At 43.0% G+C, this 18,742-nt stretch overlaps 2 protein-coding genes across 2 annotated transcripts in view; both read left to right on the top strand.

The window, feature by feature from the left end:
- si:ch211-45c16.2 (mitogen-activated protein kinase kinase kinase 13) overlaps positions 1-2,560 on the top strand; it is a 125,983-nt gene extending 123,423 nt beyond the window's left edge. The window contains exon 14 of the mRNA XM_042306845.1: positions 1-2,560. This exon is cut by the window's left edge and continues 2,137 nt beyond it. The gene's annotated coding sequence lies outside the window, so the exon portion shown is untranslated.
- An 11,593-nt stretch (positions 2,561-14,153) lies between these two features.
- pfkla (phosphofructokinase, liver a) overlaps positions 14,154-18,742 on the top strand; it is a 66,801-nt gene continuing 62,212 nt past the window's right edge. Inside the window, exon 1 of the mRNA XM_042306843.1 lies at positions 14,154-14,385. Coding sequence (XP_042162777.1) covers positions 14,307-14,385 — 79 coding nt within the window. The 5' untranslated portion in view covers positions 14,154-14,306. The remainder of the gene's footprint in view (positions 14,386-18,742) is intronic.

The raw sequence follows: 18,742 nt of genomic DNA, 5'->3' as shown, positions 1-18,742 counted from the left end.
ACCAACATTGTCCCAACCATCAGGGATCCATTTCAACACAGATAGTTGGTTGGGAGATGGTTGGTACAACGTTGGTTGTGAACCAGTACCTGGGCTTGAGGAGACGAGATTTCCTGATGCTCAGGATCCTTCAATTCAAAGTCCCATTACCCAGCCCTGCAAACGGTATAACATGAAAATACATTCGGTTCTCAACCAGAATATGGAGTTTCTCAGAGCAACCATCTGTGTTAAAATGGATCCCTGCAGCATAACTGCACCACCTTAGCATGTCTATTTGGCTTGTAAGGACAGACTACCCAGAAGTCTGCATGACTCAAAAAGAGCAGAAAAGCACAAGAGCATTTTAGTTCTCTCCCAACCCAGCCAGTTCGACCTGGCTCCAGAGAATCCTCCATAACCAAGTATCCAATCTCGCTGTCCTGCATCAAGTCAAGTCATAACACCTGTATGTCTCAACACCCTCGTGCACTGTGATGTTATGGTACAGTACTGTCTGTCTCCTGCTCAGGATGCTCTTTCTGGACCAAGACTGGACCTATAACGTTATCGGGCCAATACCGTGTTATATGTTGTTGAATGGTACAGTGGACCAGGTAGAAATGTTGAAGTGAAGTTGGTGTAATAACTAGGTGGATAGATAGGTGGAACATAGTTGCCACTGAGGTGCAGTATCCCAGTTTTATCAGGCCCCCTGAGTCTCCGTTTGTTCCATGTCTTTCAGCAAGGTTGTTCATCGGGCATTGGTGCTTGTTACGCTATGTTATTGTCTGACAGAGGACCAGTCAGACACCAGACTGAATGGTGTTACAGAGGGGAGAGTAGAGGCACAGTCAGACACCAAACTGAATGGTCTGACAGAGGGGAGAGTAGAGGACCAGTCAGACACCAGACTGAATGGTCTGACAGAGGGGAGAGTAGAGGACCAGTCAGACACCAGACTGAATGGTCTGACAGAGGGGAGAGTAGAGGCCCAGTCAGACACCAGACTGAATGGTCTGACAGAGGGGAGAGTAGAGGACCAGTCAGACACCAGACTGAATGGTCTGACAGAGGGGAGAGTAGAGGCACAGTCAGAAACCAGACTGAATGGTCTGACAGAGGACCAGTCAGACACCAGACTGAATGGTCTGACAGAGGGGAGAGTAGACACCAGACTGAATGGTCTGACAGAGGACCAGTCAGACACCAGACTGAATGGTCTGACAGAGGACCAGTCAGACACCAGACTGAATGGTCTGACAGAGGGGAGAGTAGACACCAGACTGAATGGTCTGACAGAGGGGAGAGTAGACACCAAACTGAATGGTCTGACAGAGGGGAGAGTAGAGGACCAGTCAGACACCAAACTGAATGGTGTTACAGAGGGGAGAGTAGACACCAGACTGAATGGTCTGACAGAGGGGAGAGTAGAGGCACAGTCAGAAACCAGACTGAATGGTCTGACAGAGGACCAGTCAGACACCAGACTGAATGGTCTGACAGAGGGGAGAGTAGACACCAGACTGAATGGTCTGACAGAGGACCAGTCAGACACCAGACTGAATGGTCTGACAGAGGACCAGTCAGACACCAGACTGAATGGTCTGACAGAGGGGAGAGTAGAGGCACAGTCAGACACCAGACTGAATGGTCTGACAGAGAGGAGAGTAGACACCAAACTGAATGGTCTGACAGAGGGGAGAGTAGACACCAAACTGAATGGTCTGACACAGGGGAGAGTAGACACCAAACTGAATGGTCTGACAGAAGGGAGAGTAGAGGACCAGTCAGACACCAGACTGAATGGTCTGACAGAGGGGAGAGTAGACACCAGACTGAATGGTCTGACAGAGGGGAGAGTAGAGGACCAGTCAGACACCAGACTGAATGGTCTGACAGAGGACCAGTCAGACACCAGACTGAATGGTCTGACAGAGGACCAGTCAGACACCAGACTGAATGGAACCACTGTCTAGACGGCTGGACATACAGTTAGTGGAAGACAGACAGGCTTTTTAAACAGTGAGTCGTTTTCATAAATGACACCAACTTGGTAAAGTACTTCTTGCCTTTGCTGGTTTGATGCTCAGGTTTTCAGTTGAAGATAGAGTGTTGTTTTGGTTTTCTGTACTGTAACAATCTAATGTCTACTGGATGGCTCCAGGTACAGTGGGTTATGTTGCCTTGTATTACATAGCGTGGTCTCATAACCGGCTCCATTCCATATCTGCATCCCAAAATGGCACCCTATTCCCTATATAGTGCCACTGGTCAACAGTATAGAGGGAATAGGGCGCCATTTGGGACGCATTCCTTTTATAATTTAGAAGACCAGCCGTCAGAAAGGATTATCATTTTTCTCATCTCCTCGCAGTCTTCCTTAGTGCTAGTAACACTCTGTTTGTGTCGTCCTCTTTTAAAAGGGATACTGCATCTTGTGTAACTAGTAACACTAGAATCATGTTACCCCTGTATGTGTTTCAGTGTCTGTGTAAAACATGTTTATATTTTTAGATTATGGCCAGTTAAGTCAAACATCTGTATGAAAAATCGTCTGAAATTAAATGAATGGAGATCAGATGGCTCACATTTCAAATCAGGAAAACAAGGCAGAGACACCGAGACCACAGAACACAGAACAGACTGCTGCTCTTGGTCTGATGCAACCTCATCTAAATGTCAGTAGCTAGCAGAGCCATATACAGAGAGAGTTGGGCCAGCTTTTAGAACGGGCGCCATGTTGCTGCCATTGAGCATTCTATTTATCCATTCATAACCATCATTTGGATAACCATCATTCTCATTTTAATTCAGGACGTTCAGACTCAGTAAGTCTCCTTGATGTCATTTGTGATTATGAAATATTAAACTTTTGGGGCGACAAAACAAACCCAGGCAATACATCATGTAAACAAACCCAGACAAGACATCATGTAAACAAACCCAGACAAGACATGTAAACAAACCCAGACAAGACATCATGTAAACAAACCCAGACAAGACATGTAAACAAACCCAGACAAGACATCATGTAAACAAACCCTGACAAGACATCATGTAAACAAACCCAGACAAGACATCATGTAAACAAACCCAGACAAGACATCATGTAAACAAACCCAGACAAGACATCATGTAAACAAACCCAGACAAGACATCATGTAAACAAACCCAGACAAGACATCATGTAAACAAACCCAGACAAGACATCATGTAAACAAACCCAGACAAGACATCATGTAAACAAACCCAGACAAGACATGTAAACAAACCCAGACAAGACATCATGTAAACAAACCCTGACAAGACATCATGTAAACAAACCCAGACAAGACATCATGTAAAAAATAAACAGGTATCAGACAGCTGGGCCAGCCACTCTATAATCAAATCAAATTGATTTATATAGCCCTTCGTACATCAGCAGATATCTCAAAGTGCTGTACAGAAACCCAGCCTAAAACCCCAAACAGCAAGCAATGCAGGTGTAGAAGCACGGTGGCTTGGAAAAACTCCCTAGAAAGGCTAAAAACTCTCTATACTAGTCAGTATCAGACAGCTGGGCCAGCCACTCTATACTAGTCAGTATCAGACAGCTGGGCCAGCCACTCTATACTAGTCAGTATCAGACAGCTGGGCCAGACACTCTATACTAGTCAGTATCAGACAGCTGGGCCAGACACTCTATACTAGTCAGTATCAGACAGCTGGGCCAGCCACTCTATACTAGTCAGTATCAGACAGCTGGGCCAGCCACTCTATACTAGTCAGTATCAGACAGCTGGGCCAGCCACTCTATACTAGTCAGTATCAGACAGCTGGGCCAGCCACTCTATACTAGTCAGTATCAGACAGCTGGGCCAGCCACTCTATACTAGTCAGTATCAGACAGCTGGGCCAGCCACTCTATACTAGTCAGTATCAGACAGCTGGGCCAGCCACTCTATACTAGTCAGTATCAGACAGCTGGGCCAGCCACTCTATACTAGTCAGTATCAGACAGATGGGCCAGCCACTCTATACTAGTCAGTATCAGACAGCTGGGCCAGACACTCTATACTAGTCAGTATCAGACAGCTGGGCCAGCCACTCTATACTAGTCAGTATCAGACAGCTGGGCCAGCCTCCATTTTTTATTTAACCTTTATTTAACCAGGCAAATCAGTTAAGAACAAATTCTTGATTTCAATGACGGCCTAGGAACAGTGGTTTAACTGACTTGTTCAGGGGCAGAATGACATATTTTGTACCTTGTCAGCTCGGGGATTCGATCTTGCATTCCAGGGTTTGTCTTGTAGAATAATAGTGAATACATCAAAACTATGAAATAACACATATGGAATCATGTAGTAACCCAAAAAATGTTAAACAAATCAAAATATATTTTAGATTTTCAAAGTAGCCACCCTTTGCCTTGATGACAGCTTTGCACACTCTTGGCATTCTATCAACCAGCTTCATGAGGTAGTCACCTGGAATGCATTTCAATTAACAGGTGTGCCTTGTTAAAAGTTCATGCGTTTGAGCCAATCAGTTGTGTTGTGACAAGGTAGGGTGGGTATATCGAAGATAGCACTATTTTGAAAAAGACCACGTTGATAGTCCATCATTACTTTAAGACATGAAGGTCAGTCAATCCGGAGAATTTCAAGAACTTTGAAAGTTTCAAGTGCAGTCGCAGAAACCATCAAGCGCTATGATGAAACTGGCTCTCGTGAGGACCGCCACAGGAAAGAAAGACCCAGAGTTACCTCTGCTGCAGAGGATAAGTTCATTAGAGTTAACTGCACCTCAGATTGCAGTTTATTCTGTATCACTCAACTCTCATTCATGAGTCTTGTTTGTACTGAGAGGGATATAGCTAGATATGTTAATGTATTGCTGTAATCCTTGATGTAGACGGACAGATAGAACAAATTATCAATAAGCCTAATTCATCATAATTATCTGGAGAAATCTGACCTGATCAATAACCCTAATGCATCATAATTAGCTGGAGAAATCTGACCTGATCAATAACCCTAATGCATCATAATTACTGGAGAAATCTGACCTGATCAATAACACTAATGCATCATAATTACTGGAGAAATCTGACCTGATCAATAACCCTAATGCATCATAATTACTGGAGAAATCTGACCTGCAATTTATAAACAAAGTTGCTGTAGTTATAATTCGTAAAACTTTCATTTGTATTACTTTGAAGGGATCCAAATGGCAAATGAGTCTATACATTTCTAGATATATTAAACCATAAAAAAGTGACATTTTATTTAGGACATACTGAGTCTGGCTTTAAAATGATTAAGAAAATGCTATGATCTGCTATTGGTCAATATTGCCCATGGTGAGCCACCATGGCTGCCATATGGAATTATGTAGGGGATAATCAACGAGGGTCTATGCATTCTCTGGTGAATATTGAGCGGCGTGGAAGGTGTGGCAGAGTGGAACGGATCTTCCAAGGAGTTGCATTATGTCCAAATACCGCATAGAGTCCTGAGTTGATTATCCCTTTTATACCATGGCTATAATTTAAAATTTGCCACTAAAAATGTGTTCATTTAGTGCTCTTGAGTGGCGCAGCGGTCTAAGGCACTGCATCTCAGTGCAAGAGGTGTCACTACAGTCCCTGGTTCAAATCCAGGCTGTATCCCATCTGGCCCATGATTGGAAGTCCCATAGGGTGGTGCACAATTGGCCAGTGTAGGAACAGAACAGATGCTTGTTAGGACCCAGTGGTCAATGGCTAACTGGTACCCTAGTCCCTACAAATAAGAATTTATTCTTAACTGACTTGCCTAGTTAAAGAAAAGTTAAATTAAAGAAAGGTTTAACATCAATTTACTAGATACTGTAGCTACAGTAGTTGCCGGGGTAACAAACAGACTTGTTAGTCTAACCAAACCGTCAGTCTTAGCTTGTTATTATGAAAATCTAATTCAACAAAACCAAAACTGTTTTCAATTCCACATTTTCTTTCAAATGCACCTCAAACAAAACATGTAAAAATGTAACTATAGCCATTGAATTCTACCGTGCTGATATACCATGCGTTATTGGGAAATAATACACACTCTAGAATTCCCTTCAAGCCAACCAGAAACGAGTATTCAACAATGCCATGGTATAATTGATTGTAGTGTCATGTAAATGCTTCATAATGCAAAAACCTCAATGTCCTAACTATCTAAACACATGACTCTGGTAGCTACTCCTCCTGTCCTGTCCTGTCTGTCTGTGGATAAACCATCGACTAATGTTGTATGAACTCTGACCCGTAGTATGTTCTGACCCCTGTCACATGACCAGGGTCAGAGCCTCAGCTATGGGCCACTGTCCCTGATCAGCTGACTGGGGTGACGGTAATGATGTGAGAATTGAAGGATCGATCAATCCTATAGATGAAGATGTGGAATACCAGTATAGACTTTTGCGTCTCAAATGGCACCCTATTCCCTTTATAGTGCACTACTTTTGACCAGGGCCCATTGGGACAATTTAGGGACTAGGGTACCATTTAGTCATCGACCACTGGGTCCTAGTGGCTGTTGTGTTTCGTTCCACACCTTCCTCCTTCAATGTGTATTGTTATCAGTTGAATCAGACCACGATGTTATGTTCTGTTAACAATGTCTTGCTGAGTCCTGTGAAGTACAACTTTTGTATTGTTTTCATATCATTTGTCTTTTTTTGTAGCTGGCCTCCATGATTATTAATTCATTCTGGATGACCTCTCCAGGAGAGTTTACTTCTTTTAATTTCAGGACGCTTTAGAATGATTGGTTGTCTTTATCCTATTATTATTATTATTATTATAATTGGACAGAAAACACAATTACACGCTGAGTGATGAAAGGTGTTATTAATGTCATACTTCTTTGGATCTAAAAAAACAAACATTTTGTTGATCGGTCTTGGGTGGGTACGGTTAAAGAGCCTAACTATCTCTCTAGTATTATATCTCTATTGGCAGCTGCTGAACCTAACTATCTCTCTAGTATTATATCTCTATTGGCAGCTGCTGAACCTCACTATCTCTCTAGTATTATCTGTCTATTGGCAGCTGCTGAACCTCACTGTCTCTCTAGTATTATCTGTCTATTGGCAGCTGCTGAACCTAACTATCTCTCTAGTATATCTATCTATTGGCAGCTGCTGAACCTAACTATCTCTCTAGTATTATCTATCTATTGGCAGCTGCTGAACCTAACTATCTCTCTAGTATTATCTGTCTATTAGCAGCTCCTGAACCTCACTATCTCTCTAGTATTATCTGCTGAACCTAACTATCTCTCTAGTATTATACCTCTATTGGCAGCTGCTGGGAACCAGAGCCATATATACATGTGTATACATATAGTATGGCTCTGTTGGATCTATTACAACATAATCATCTGTCTGACATGAGTCTGGGGTTAGTCAGTATTCTGGGGTTAGTCAGTAGTCTGGGGTTAGTCAGTAGTCTGGGGTTGGTCAGTAGTCTGGGGTTAGGGTTAGTCATGAGTCTGTCTGATTAGGAACCTTCAGGAGGAAGTAGTATCCAGCCTTCCTGTTCTCTACTGTATATCTTAACTAGAACCAGCACTATGCTGACCCATGTCGTCTGCTGCCTGCCTGCTGCCATGGTTTGTCAGAATTGTCTGTCCATCATTCTATCTAGAGCCTACAATATAACACTTGTTGTTGAAGTCACATACGCTACATAGCCAAAAGTATGTGGACACGCCTTCAAATTAGTGGACTTGGCTATTTCAGCCACGCCCGTTGCTGACAGGTGTATAAAATCAAGCACACTGCCATGCAATCTCCTTAGACGAACATTCTCAGTAGACGGGTCTTACTGAAGAGCTCAGTGACTTTCAACGTGGCACCGTCATAGGATGCCACCTTTCCAATGATGAAGTGCGTAAAAATGGTCTGTCCTTATTTGTAACACTCACTACCAAGTTCCAAACTGCCTCTGGAAGCAACATCAGCACAATAACTGTGTGTCAGGAGCTTCATGAAATGGGTTTCCATGGCCGAGGTCACAAGCCTAAGATCACCATGCCAAGTGTCGGCTGGAGTGGTGTGAAGCTCGCTGCCATTAGACTCTGGAGCCGTGGAAACGCTTCACCACAGTCCGATGGACGAATCTGGGTTTGGCGGATGACAGGAAAGAGCTACTTGCCCGAATGCATAGTGCCGGCTGTAAAGTTTGGTGGAGGAGGAATAATGGTCTGGGGCTGTTTTTCACGCTTCGACCTAAGCCCCTTAGTTCCAGTGAAGGGAAACCTTAATGCTGCAACATACAAAACATACAATGACATTCTAGACAATTCTGTGCTTCCAACTTTGCGGCAACAGTTTTTATGTTATTTGTATTTATTTAACCTATATTTAACTAGGCAAGTTTGGGGAAGGCACTTTTCTGTTTCAGTTAATGCCCCAGTGCACAAAGCGAGGTCCATACAGAAAGGGTTTGTCGAGATCTGTGTGGAAGAACTTGACTGGCCTTCACAGAGCCCTGACCTCAACCCCATCGAACACTGTTGGGATGAATTGGAACGCCAACTGCGAGCCTGGCCTAATCGCCCGAACATCAGTGTCCGACCTCACTCATGCTCTGGTGGCTGAATGGAAGCAAGTCCTCTCAGAAATGTTCCAACATCTAGTGGAAAGCCTTTCCCAGAAGAGTGGAGGCTGTTATAGCAGTAAAGGGGGGGACCAACTCCATATTAATGCCCATGATTTTGGAATGAGATGTTCGACAAAAAGGTGTCCATATACTTTTGGTCATGTAGTATATCATGGTTGAATTTCACAGCCTTTAAATCAAGGCTCAAGACAGTAAATGTTTACAATGGTGTTATTACCAGGGTATGCAGATATGCGGCTTGGATTGAACAGTGACAGTTCTGTAGTAGGTACAACAAATGGGCTTCAGAGCAGAGCAGGTTTGAAAACACTTTATCAGGTCTATTTATATATAGGTTAATCAGACTCGTGTTTTTTCCTGTCTTTCTTTCGATGTCCTTCTGTCTCTCTGTCCCCAAATGACAGGTGACTTACCCCTGAGTTTCTGTGTCAGTGTCTTTAGCTGTAATCATTCTTCTCAACTCACCCAACACGTGTTTTTTTTGTTGTCCCGCCTTCTTCCTTCTTCTCCTTTTGAATGGCACTATGATCAACCAATCCTGTCAATTTCCTATATAATCCAGTGTACAGTGCAATGGGAACCAGGAAGAATAATAAAATCAAAACAAATAGCTGCATGGAATAAACACTGATGCACCAAACACGCTGTGACATATCTCTTTTCTGACCACTAATGTCTTGTCCTCTTCAGTATTTCTGTGAGTTTATTGTCTTTATTGTAAAGATGTAATATATTCAGGAACCAATAGAACTGTGTAGTTGATGTTTTGATGACATCATATATCATGGAGACATTTACACTGATTATGCCAGTAGGCAGATTATAGCATTAGTCATGTAAACACCTCACTCTGCTTATCTTAATCAGTGTAAGGTCAAAATCAAAGCACCGATAAAAACAACAGGTTTTCTGAACAATCTTTCAAATGATTAGGACATGTAAACACCTTAATCGGTGTTTCAGCTGTGTATTTGATCTGACATGTGCTGGCACCAGCTGAGCGAGCCTTGCTCTTTAGCACGAGTGAAGTGAGTTCAGAACAAATAAATGTCATAGAAGTAGCTTTCACAAAACAACTATATGTCCGAACTTTATAGGGCAGAACTTTATATGGCAGAACTTTATATGGCAGAACTTTATATGGCAGAACTTTATATGGCAGAACATTATATGGTAGAACTTTATATGGCAGAACTTTATATGGCAGAACTTTATATGGCAGAACTTTATATGGCAGAACTTTATATGGTAGAACTTTATATGGCAGAACTTTATATGGCAGAAGTTTATATGGCAGGACTTTATATGGCAGAACTTTATATGGCAGAACTTTATATGGTAGAACTTTATATGGTAGAACTTTATAGGGTAGAACTTTATAGGGAAGAACTTTACAGGGTAGAACTTTATAGGGTAGAACTTTATATAGCAGAACTTTATATGGTAGAACTTTATATGGCAGAACTTTACAGGGCAGAACTTTATATGGCAGAACTTTACAGGGCAGAACTTTATATGGCAGAACTTTACAGGGCAGAACTTTACAGGGCAGAACTTTATATGCAGAACTTTACAGGGCAGAACTTTATATGGCAGAACTTTACAGGGCAGAACTTTATATGGCAGAACTTTACAGGGCAGAACTTTATATGGCAGAACTTTACAGGGCAGAACTTTATATGGCAGAACTTTATATGGCAGAACTTTATATGGTAGAACTTTATAGGGAATAACTTTACAGGGTAGAACTTTATAGGGAAGAACTTTACAAGGCAGAACTTTATAGGGTAGAACTTTATAGGGAAGAACTTTACAGGGAAGAACTTTACAGGGAAGAACTTTACAGGGCAGAACTGTATAGGGTAGAACTTTACAGGGCAGAACTTTATAGGGTTGAACTTTATAGGGTAGAAAGTTTAAATGGTAGAAGGTTTAGTTTGATTGCCGATGTTCTTCATTCATCATATTGCCATCAGGCAGCCTGATTTCAGATGTGTCCATGCAAACAGGATTATTATGGAAATAGTTATTGCAAAGCATGTAAACGTTTTAATCAAACTACTATATTAATCTGACTATCCACAATAATCACATGTAACCATACTGAATTTTAAACTCATCTTGTTTACAAGTCTGGTAGGCTATATTATATCATTTAATATGTATTGCACATTTGCAATACAAATGTATCTAGTCAAAAAATGTTGTTGAAAAAGTAAAATAACCATTAACATAGATACAGTTGAAGTCGGATGTTTACATACACTTAGGTTGGAGTCATTAAAACTTGTTTTTCAACCACTTCACATATGTATTGTTATCAAACTATAGTTTTGGCAAGTCGGTTAGGACATCTACTTTGTGCATGACACAATTCATTGTTATACAATTGTTTACATCATTTGAGTCAATTGGAGGTGTACCTGTGGATGTATTTGAAGGCCAACCTCCAAACTCAGTGCCTCTTTGCTTGACATCATGGGAAAATCAAAAGAAATCAGCCAAGACCTCAGAAAAAATATTGTAGACCTCCACAAGTCTGGTTCATCCTTGGGAGCAATTTCCAAACGCCTGAAGGTACCACGTTCATCTGTACAAACAATAGTACACAAGTATAAACACCATGGGACCACGCAGCCATCATACCGCTCAGGAAGGAGACGCGTTCTGTCTCCTAGACATGAACGTACTTTGGTGCGAAAAGTGCAAATCAATCCCAGAACAACAGCAAAGGACCTTGTGAAGATGCGGGAGGAAACATGTACAAAAGTATCTATATCCACTGAAAAACGAGTCCTATATCGACATAACCTGAAAGGCCGCTCAGCAAGGAAGAAGCCACTGCTCCAAAACCGCCATAAAAAAAGCCAGACTATGGTTTGCAACTTCACATGGGGACAAAGATACTTAAATGTCCTCTGGTCTGATGAAACAAAAATAGAACTGTTTGGCCATAATGACCATCGTTATGATTGGAGGAAAAAGGGGGAGGCTTGCAAGCTGAAGAACACCATCCCAAACATGAAGCACGGGGGTGGCAGCATCATGTTCTGGGGGTGCTTTGCTGCAGGAGGGACTGGTGCACTTCACAAAATAGATGGCATCATAAGGTAGGAAAATTATGTGGATATATTGAAGCAACATCTCAAGACATCAGTCAGGAAGTTAAAGCCACCCCCCAAATGGGTCTTCCAAATGGACCTTCCAAATGGACAATGACCCCAAGTCTACTTCCAAAGTTGTGGCAAAATGGCTTTTTAAAATTTATTTTACTAGGCAAGTCAGTTAAGAACAAATTCTTATTTTCAATGACGGCCTAGGAACAGTGTTCAGGGGCAGAATGACAGATATGTACCTTATCAGCTCGGGGATTTGAACTTGCAACCTTTCGGTTACTAGTCCAACGCTCTAACCACTAGGCTTCCCTGCCGCCCCCCATTCACAGTGTAGGTTGGAAAAAGTAAGTAAACCCCCCTAGGCTGATGACTTCTCCAAAATCTAATTGGAGTCAGGAGTCAACTAACCTGTAGTCCTGTCAATGAGACGAGATTGGAGATGTTGGGTTTGCTAAAATGTGAGTTTGCTATTCACAAGAAGCATTGCCTGATGTGAACCATGCCTCGAACAAAAGAGATCTCAGAAGACCTAAGATTAAGAATTGTTGCCTTGCATAAAGCTGGAAAGGGTTACAAAAGTATCTCTAAAAGTCAGTCCACGGTAAGACAAATTGTCTATAAATGGAGAAAGTTCAGCACTGTTGCTACTCTCCCTAGGAGTGGCCGTCCTGCAAAGATGACTGCAAGAGCACAGTACAGAATGCTCAATGAGGTTAAGAAGAATCCTAGAGTGTCAGCTAAAGACTTACAGAAATCTCTGGAACATGCTAACATCTCTGTTGAAGAGTCTACAATACGTAAAACACTAAACAAGAATGGTGTTCATGGGAGGACACCATGGAAGATGGTGGGTTTTAGTGTAGGGTTAGATGGTAGGGTATTTAAATAGTGGAGTAGGGTCAGGGGTTTTAGTGTTGGGTTAGATGGTAGGGTATTTAAATAGTGGAGTAGGGTCAGGGGTTTTAGTGTTGGGTTAGATGGTAGGGTATTTAAATAGTGGAGTAGGGTCAGGGGTTTTAGTGTTCGGTTAGATGGTAGGGTATTTAAATAGTGGAGTAGGGTCAGGGGTTTTAGTGTTCGGTTAGATGGTAGGGTATTTAAATAGTGGAGTAGGGTGGGGGGTAGTGTAGGGTTAGATGGTAGTGTAGGGTCAGGGTTTTAGTGTTGGGTTAGATGGTAGGGTATTTAAATAGTGGAGTAGGGTCAGGGTTTTAGGTTAGATGGTAGGGTATTTAAATAGTGGAGTAGGGTCAGGGGTTTTAGTGTTGGGTTAGATGGTAGGGTATTTAAATAGTGGAGTAGGGTCAGGGGTTTTAGTGTTGGGTTAGATGGTAGGGTATTTAAATAGTGGAGTAGGGTCAGGGGTTTTAGTGTTGGGTTAGATGGTAGGGTATTTAAATAGTGGAGTAGGGTCAGGGGTTTTAGTGTTGGGTTAGATGGTAGGGTATTTAAATAGTGGAGTAGGGTCAGGGGTTTTAGTGTTGGGTTAGATGGTAGGGTATTTAAATAGTGGAGTAGGGTCAGGGGTTTTAGTGTTGGGTTAGATGGTAGGGTATTTAAATAGTGGAGTAGGGTCAGGGGTTTTAGTGTTGGGTTAGATGGTAGGGTATTTAAATAGTGGAGTAGGGTCAGGGGTTTTAGTGTTGGGTTAGATGGTAGGGTATTTAAATAGTGGAGTAGGGTCAGGGGTTTTAGTGTAGGGTTAGATGGTAGGGTATTTAAATAGTGGAGTAGGGTCAGGGTTTTAGTGTTGGGTTAGATGGTAGGGTATTTAAATAGTGGAGTAGGGTCAGGGGTTTTAGTGTAGGGTTAGATGGTAGGGTATTTAAATAGTGGAGTAGGGTTGGGTTAGATGGTAGGGTATTTTGGAGTAGTGTGTAGGGTTAGATGGTAGGGTATTTAAATAGTTAGGGTCAGGGGTTTTAGTGTGGGTTAGATGGTAGGGTATTTAAATAGTGGAGTAGGGTCAGATGGGTTTTAGTGTCAGGGGTTTTAGATGGTTAGATGGTATTTAAATAGTGGAGTAGGGTCAGGGTTAGATGGTAGGGTATTTAAATAGTGGAGTAGGGTCAGGGGTTTTAGGGTTAGATGGTAGGGTATTTAAATAGTGGAGTAGGGTGATGGGGGTTTTAGTGTAGGGTTAGATGGTAGGGTATTTAAATAGTGGAGTGTAGGGTTAGATGGGGGTATTTTTTAGGGTGGGGGTTTTAGGGTTAGATGGTAGGGTAATTGTTGATTTATTCATGTTAATTTTCAAGCAACGTGGAATGGAGTTATACTCCAGTCTAGTGAGTGGCGGTAATGCAACATTTGTTTGATGCCAACCACCGTTAAACCTCATCGAAGAAGAAGAAGGAGGAGGAGGCTATCAGAAAGACAACCACACCTTCCCATATTGTGCAATCTTGTTGGGGCGGAGTCATTTCAATAGACGGTCAGCCAACACAAGGAAAGTCACCCACACTACTTGCTGCATGAGCTCGTAACTTGTATTTTAACGAGAAGAGTTATTATTTGACAGAATTTCTCCAGTCGAGGTTGATCCGTATTCCACCGCTGCCAACATGTCGGATTTAGAGAGACTGAAGATGACCGGCGCTGGGAAAGCTATCGCCTTGTTGACAAGTGGCGGAGATGCACAAGGTACGGGATGAGGAGGGGAAGGGACAAACATCTGTCCAGCTATTTATCAACTAGGGCTACGTTGTGTTAGTTGCATAATCCCTACAGGTCGTCGGTCATATGTTAACTTCTAGTTATTTGACTTTGATCATGATTTTAAACTACTTGTATTTTACGCGAGTTGTTGACATGGGGTTTTGACAGCTAAAAGGAAAGAACGAGTGCTTGACAATATTATCCAATAAATGTGTTTTCGTGCATTTTGACAGATATGACCCGTTCCACTTATAATGTTGTATAAATCGTAATCTTCTGGTTGTGTCTTCATCCGTCGATCGTTTGAATATAATCAGTTTGTAAAATGTTTGTGGAAGCGCTGCTAAAACTGAAGGTGCGCTTGATTGAGATTTTCTGTACGCCGGGTTGGCGGATTTCGTGTTTAGAACCAATATAAAGCTGTGAAAAGTGTCAACTCTGGCAACATTTCGCCCCGGGCCAGCTAGACAAGCGCACCCCCATTAGCGCATCTACGTGTGTGTGTATTGGGCCATACGTGCAGGATATCAGGTAGACGAGAGGAGGAGCCATTCATTGCATTACCTTTGCATGTTTGATCAGGGACCGTTAAGGTTACAGACTCCGCCTACTACAGAACTAAACAGTGGAGGACCATCCTACTCAGTGAATTTCATACAATTCAAATCAAAGTTTATTTGTCAGGTGCGCTGAATACAACAGGTGTAGTAGACCTCACAGTGAAATGCTGAATACAACAGGTGTAGTAGACCTCACAGTGAAATGCTGAATACAACAGGTGTTGTAGACCTCACAGTGAAATGCTGAATACAACAGGTGTTGTAGACCTCACAGTGAAATGCTGAATACAACAGGTGTAGTAGACCTCACAGTGAAATGCTGAATACAACAGGTGTCGTAGACCTCACAGTGAAATGCTGAATACAACAGGTGTAGTAGACCTCACAGTGAAATGCTGAATACAACAGGTGTAGTAGACCTCACAGTGAAATGCTGAATACAACAGGTGTAGTAGACCTCACAGTGAAATGCTGAATACAACAGGTGTAGTAGACCTCACAGTGAAATGCTGAATACAACAGGTGTATTAGACCTTACAGTGAAATGCTGAATACAACAGGTGTAGACGTTACAGTGAAATGCTGAATACAACAGGTGCTGAATACAACAGGTAGACCTCACAGTGAAATGCCGAATACAACAGGTGTAGGTAGACCTCACAGTGAAATGCCGAATACAACAGGTGTAGGTAGACCTCACAGTGAAATGCTGAATACAACAGGTGTAGTAGACCTCACAGTGAAATGCCGAATACAACAGGTGTAGTAGACCTTACAGTGAAATGCCGAATACAACAGGTGTAGTAGACCTTACAGTGAAATGCTGAATACAACAGGTGTAGTAGACCTCACAGTGAAATGCTGAATACAACAGGTGTAGTAGACCTCACAGTGAAATGCCGAATACAACAGGTGTAGTAGACCTCACAGTGAAATGCCGAATACAACAGGTGTAGTAGACCTCACAGTGAAATGCCGAATACAACAGGTGTAGTAGACCTCACAGTGAAATGCTGAATACAACAGGTGTAGGTAGACATTACAGTGAAATGCTGAATACAACAGGTGTAGTAGACCTCACAGTGAAATGCTGAATACAACAGGTGTAGTAGACCTCACAGTGAAATGCTGAATACAACAGGTGTAGTAGACCTTACAGTGAAATGCTGAATACAACAGGTGTAGTAGACCTTACAGTGAAATGCTGAATATAACAGGTGTAGTAGACCTCACAGTGAAATGCTGAATACAACAGGTGTAGTAGACCTCACAGTGAAATGCTGAATACAACAGGTGTAGTAGACCTCACATTGAAATGCTGACTTACAACAGGTGTAGTAGACCTTACAGTGAAATGCTGAATACAACAGGTGTAGTAGACCTTACAGTGAAATGCTGAATACAACAGGTGTAGTAGACCTTACAGTGAAATGCTGAATACAACAGGTGTAGTAGACCTTACAGTGAAATGCTGAATACAACAGGTGTAGTAGACCTTACAGTGAAATGCTGAATACAACAGGTGTAGTAGACCTCACAGTGAAATGCTGAATACAACAGGTGTAGTAGACCTCACAGTGAAATGCTGAATACAACAGGTGTAGTAGACCTCACAGTGAAATGCTGAATACAACAGGTGTAGTAGACCTCACAGTGAAATGCTGAATACAACAGGTGTAGTAGACCTCACAGTGAAATGCTGAATACAACAGGTGTAGTAGACCTTACAGTGAAATGCTGACTTACAGACTCTAACCAATAATGCAATTTAAGTTTTTAAAAAAAAACGAAAAGGTTGCAAGTTCGAATCCCCTAGCTGACAAGGTACAAATCTGTCATTCTGCCCCTGAACAAGGCAGTTAACCCACTATTCCTAGGCCTGACTTGCCTAATTAAATCAAGGTAATATATACCTACATATATACCAATTCAGTTTGTACCTTGTCAGCTAGGGGATTCGAACTTGCAACCTTTTGGTTATTAATGGTGTAGGAGGGCAGGTAGTCCTGGAGGGCAGGTAGTTTGCCCCCGGTGATGCATTGTGCAGACCTCACTACCCTCTGGAGAGCCTTACGGTTGTGGGCAGTTGCAGTACCATCCTGACAGGATGCTCTCGATTGTGCATCTGTAAAAGTTTGTGAGTGTTTTGGGTGACAAGCTGCTGCTGTGCCTTCTTCACAACGCTGCCTGTGGGTGGACCAATTCAGTTTGTCTGTGATGTGTACGCCGAGGAACTTAAAAGTTTCTACCCTCTCCACTACTGTCCTGTCGATGTGGATAGGGGGGTGCTCCCTCTGTTGTTTCCTGAAGTCCACGATCATCTCCTTTGTTTTGTTGACGTTGAGTGTGAGGTTATTTTCCTGACACCACACTCCGAGGGCCCTCACCTCCTCCCTGTAGGCCGTCTCGTCGTTGTTGGTAATCAAGCCTACCACTGTTGTGTCGTCCGCAAACTTGATGATTGAGTTGGAGGCGTGCGTGGCCACGCAGTCGTGGGTGAACAGGGAGTACAGGAGAGGGCTCAGAACGCACCCTTGTGGGGCCACAGTGTTGAGGATCAGCGGGGTGGAGATGTTGTTACCTACCCTCACCACCTGGGGGCGGCCCGTCAGGAAGTCCAGGACCCAGTTGCACAGGGCGGGGTCAAGACCCAGGGTTTCGAGCTTGATGACGAGTTTGGAGGGTACTATGGTGTTAAATGCTGAGCTGTAGTTGATTAACAGCATTCTCACATAGTTATTCCTCTTGTCCAGATGCGATAAGGCAGTGTGCAGTGTGATGGCGATTGCGCCTTCTGTGGAACTATTGGGGCGGTAAGCAAATTGGAGTGGGTCTAGGGTGTCAGGTAGGGTGGAGGTGATATGGTCCTTGACTAGTCTCTCAAAGCACTTTATGATGACGGAGGTGAGTGCTATGGGGCGGTAGTCATTTAGCTCATTTACCTTAGCTTTCTTGGGAACAGGAACAATGGTGGCCCTCTTGAAGTATGTGGGAACAGCAGACTGGGATAAGGATTTGATTGAATATGTCCGTAAACACACCAGCCAACTGGTCTGCGCATGCTCTGAGGACGCGGCTGGGGATGCCGTCTGGGCCTGCAGCCTTTCGAGGGTTGACACGTTTAAATGTTTTGCTCACGTCGGCTGCAGGGAAGGAGAGCCCGCAGGTTTTGTAGCGGGCCATGTCAGTGGTACTGTATTGTCCTCAAAGCGAGCAAAGAAGTTGTTTAGTCTGTCCGTATGCAAGACATCCTGGCCCGCGACAGGGTGGGTTTTCCTTTCATTGACTGTAGACCCTGCCACATATCTCTCATGTCTGAGCCGTTGAATTGCGACTCTACTTTGTCTCTATACTGTCGCTTAGCTTGTTCGATTGCCTTGCGGAGGGAATAGCTACACTGTTTGTATTCTGTCATTTTTTCTGGTCACCTTGCCCTGGTTAAAAGCAGTGGTTCGTGCTTTAGTTTTGCACACTGTTGTGTCGTCTGCAAACTTAATGATGGTGTTGGAGTCGTGCGTGGCCATGCATTCGTGGATGAACAGGGAGTACAGGAGGGGACTGAGCACGCCCCAGTGATGAGGATCAGTGTGGCAGATGTGTTGCTACCTACCCTCACCACCTGGGGGCGGCCCTTCAAGAAGTCCAGGATCCAGTTGCAAAGAGAGGTGTTTAGTCCCAGTGATGAGCTTTGATGGTACTATGGTGTTGAATGCTGAGCTGTAGTCAATGAATCGCAATCTCACATAGGTGTTCCTTTTGTCCAGGTGGGAAAGGGTAGTGTG

Source organism: Oncorhynchus tshawytscha, linkage group LG26, assembly GCF_018296145.1.
Source record: "Oncorhynchus tshawytscha isolate Ot180627B linkage group LG26, Otsh_v2.0, whole genome shotgun sequence".
Lineage (NCBI taxonomy): Eukaryota > Metazoa > Chordata > Actinopteri > Salmoniformes > Salmonidae > Oncorhynchus > Oncorhynchus tshawytscha.
Note: the sequence above shows the minus strand (reverse complement) of the source record. Positions and strands in the feature narration are given on the sequence as shown.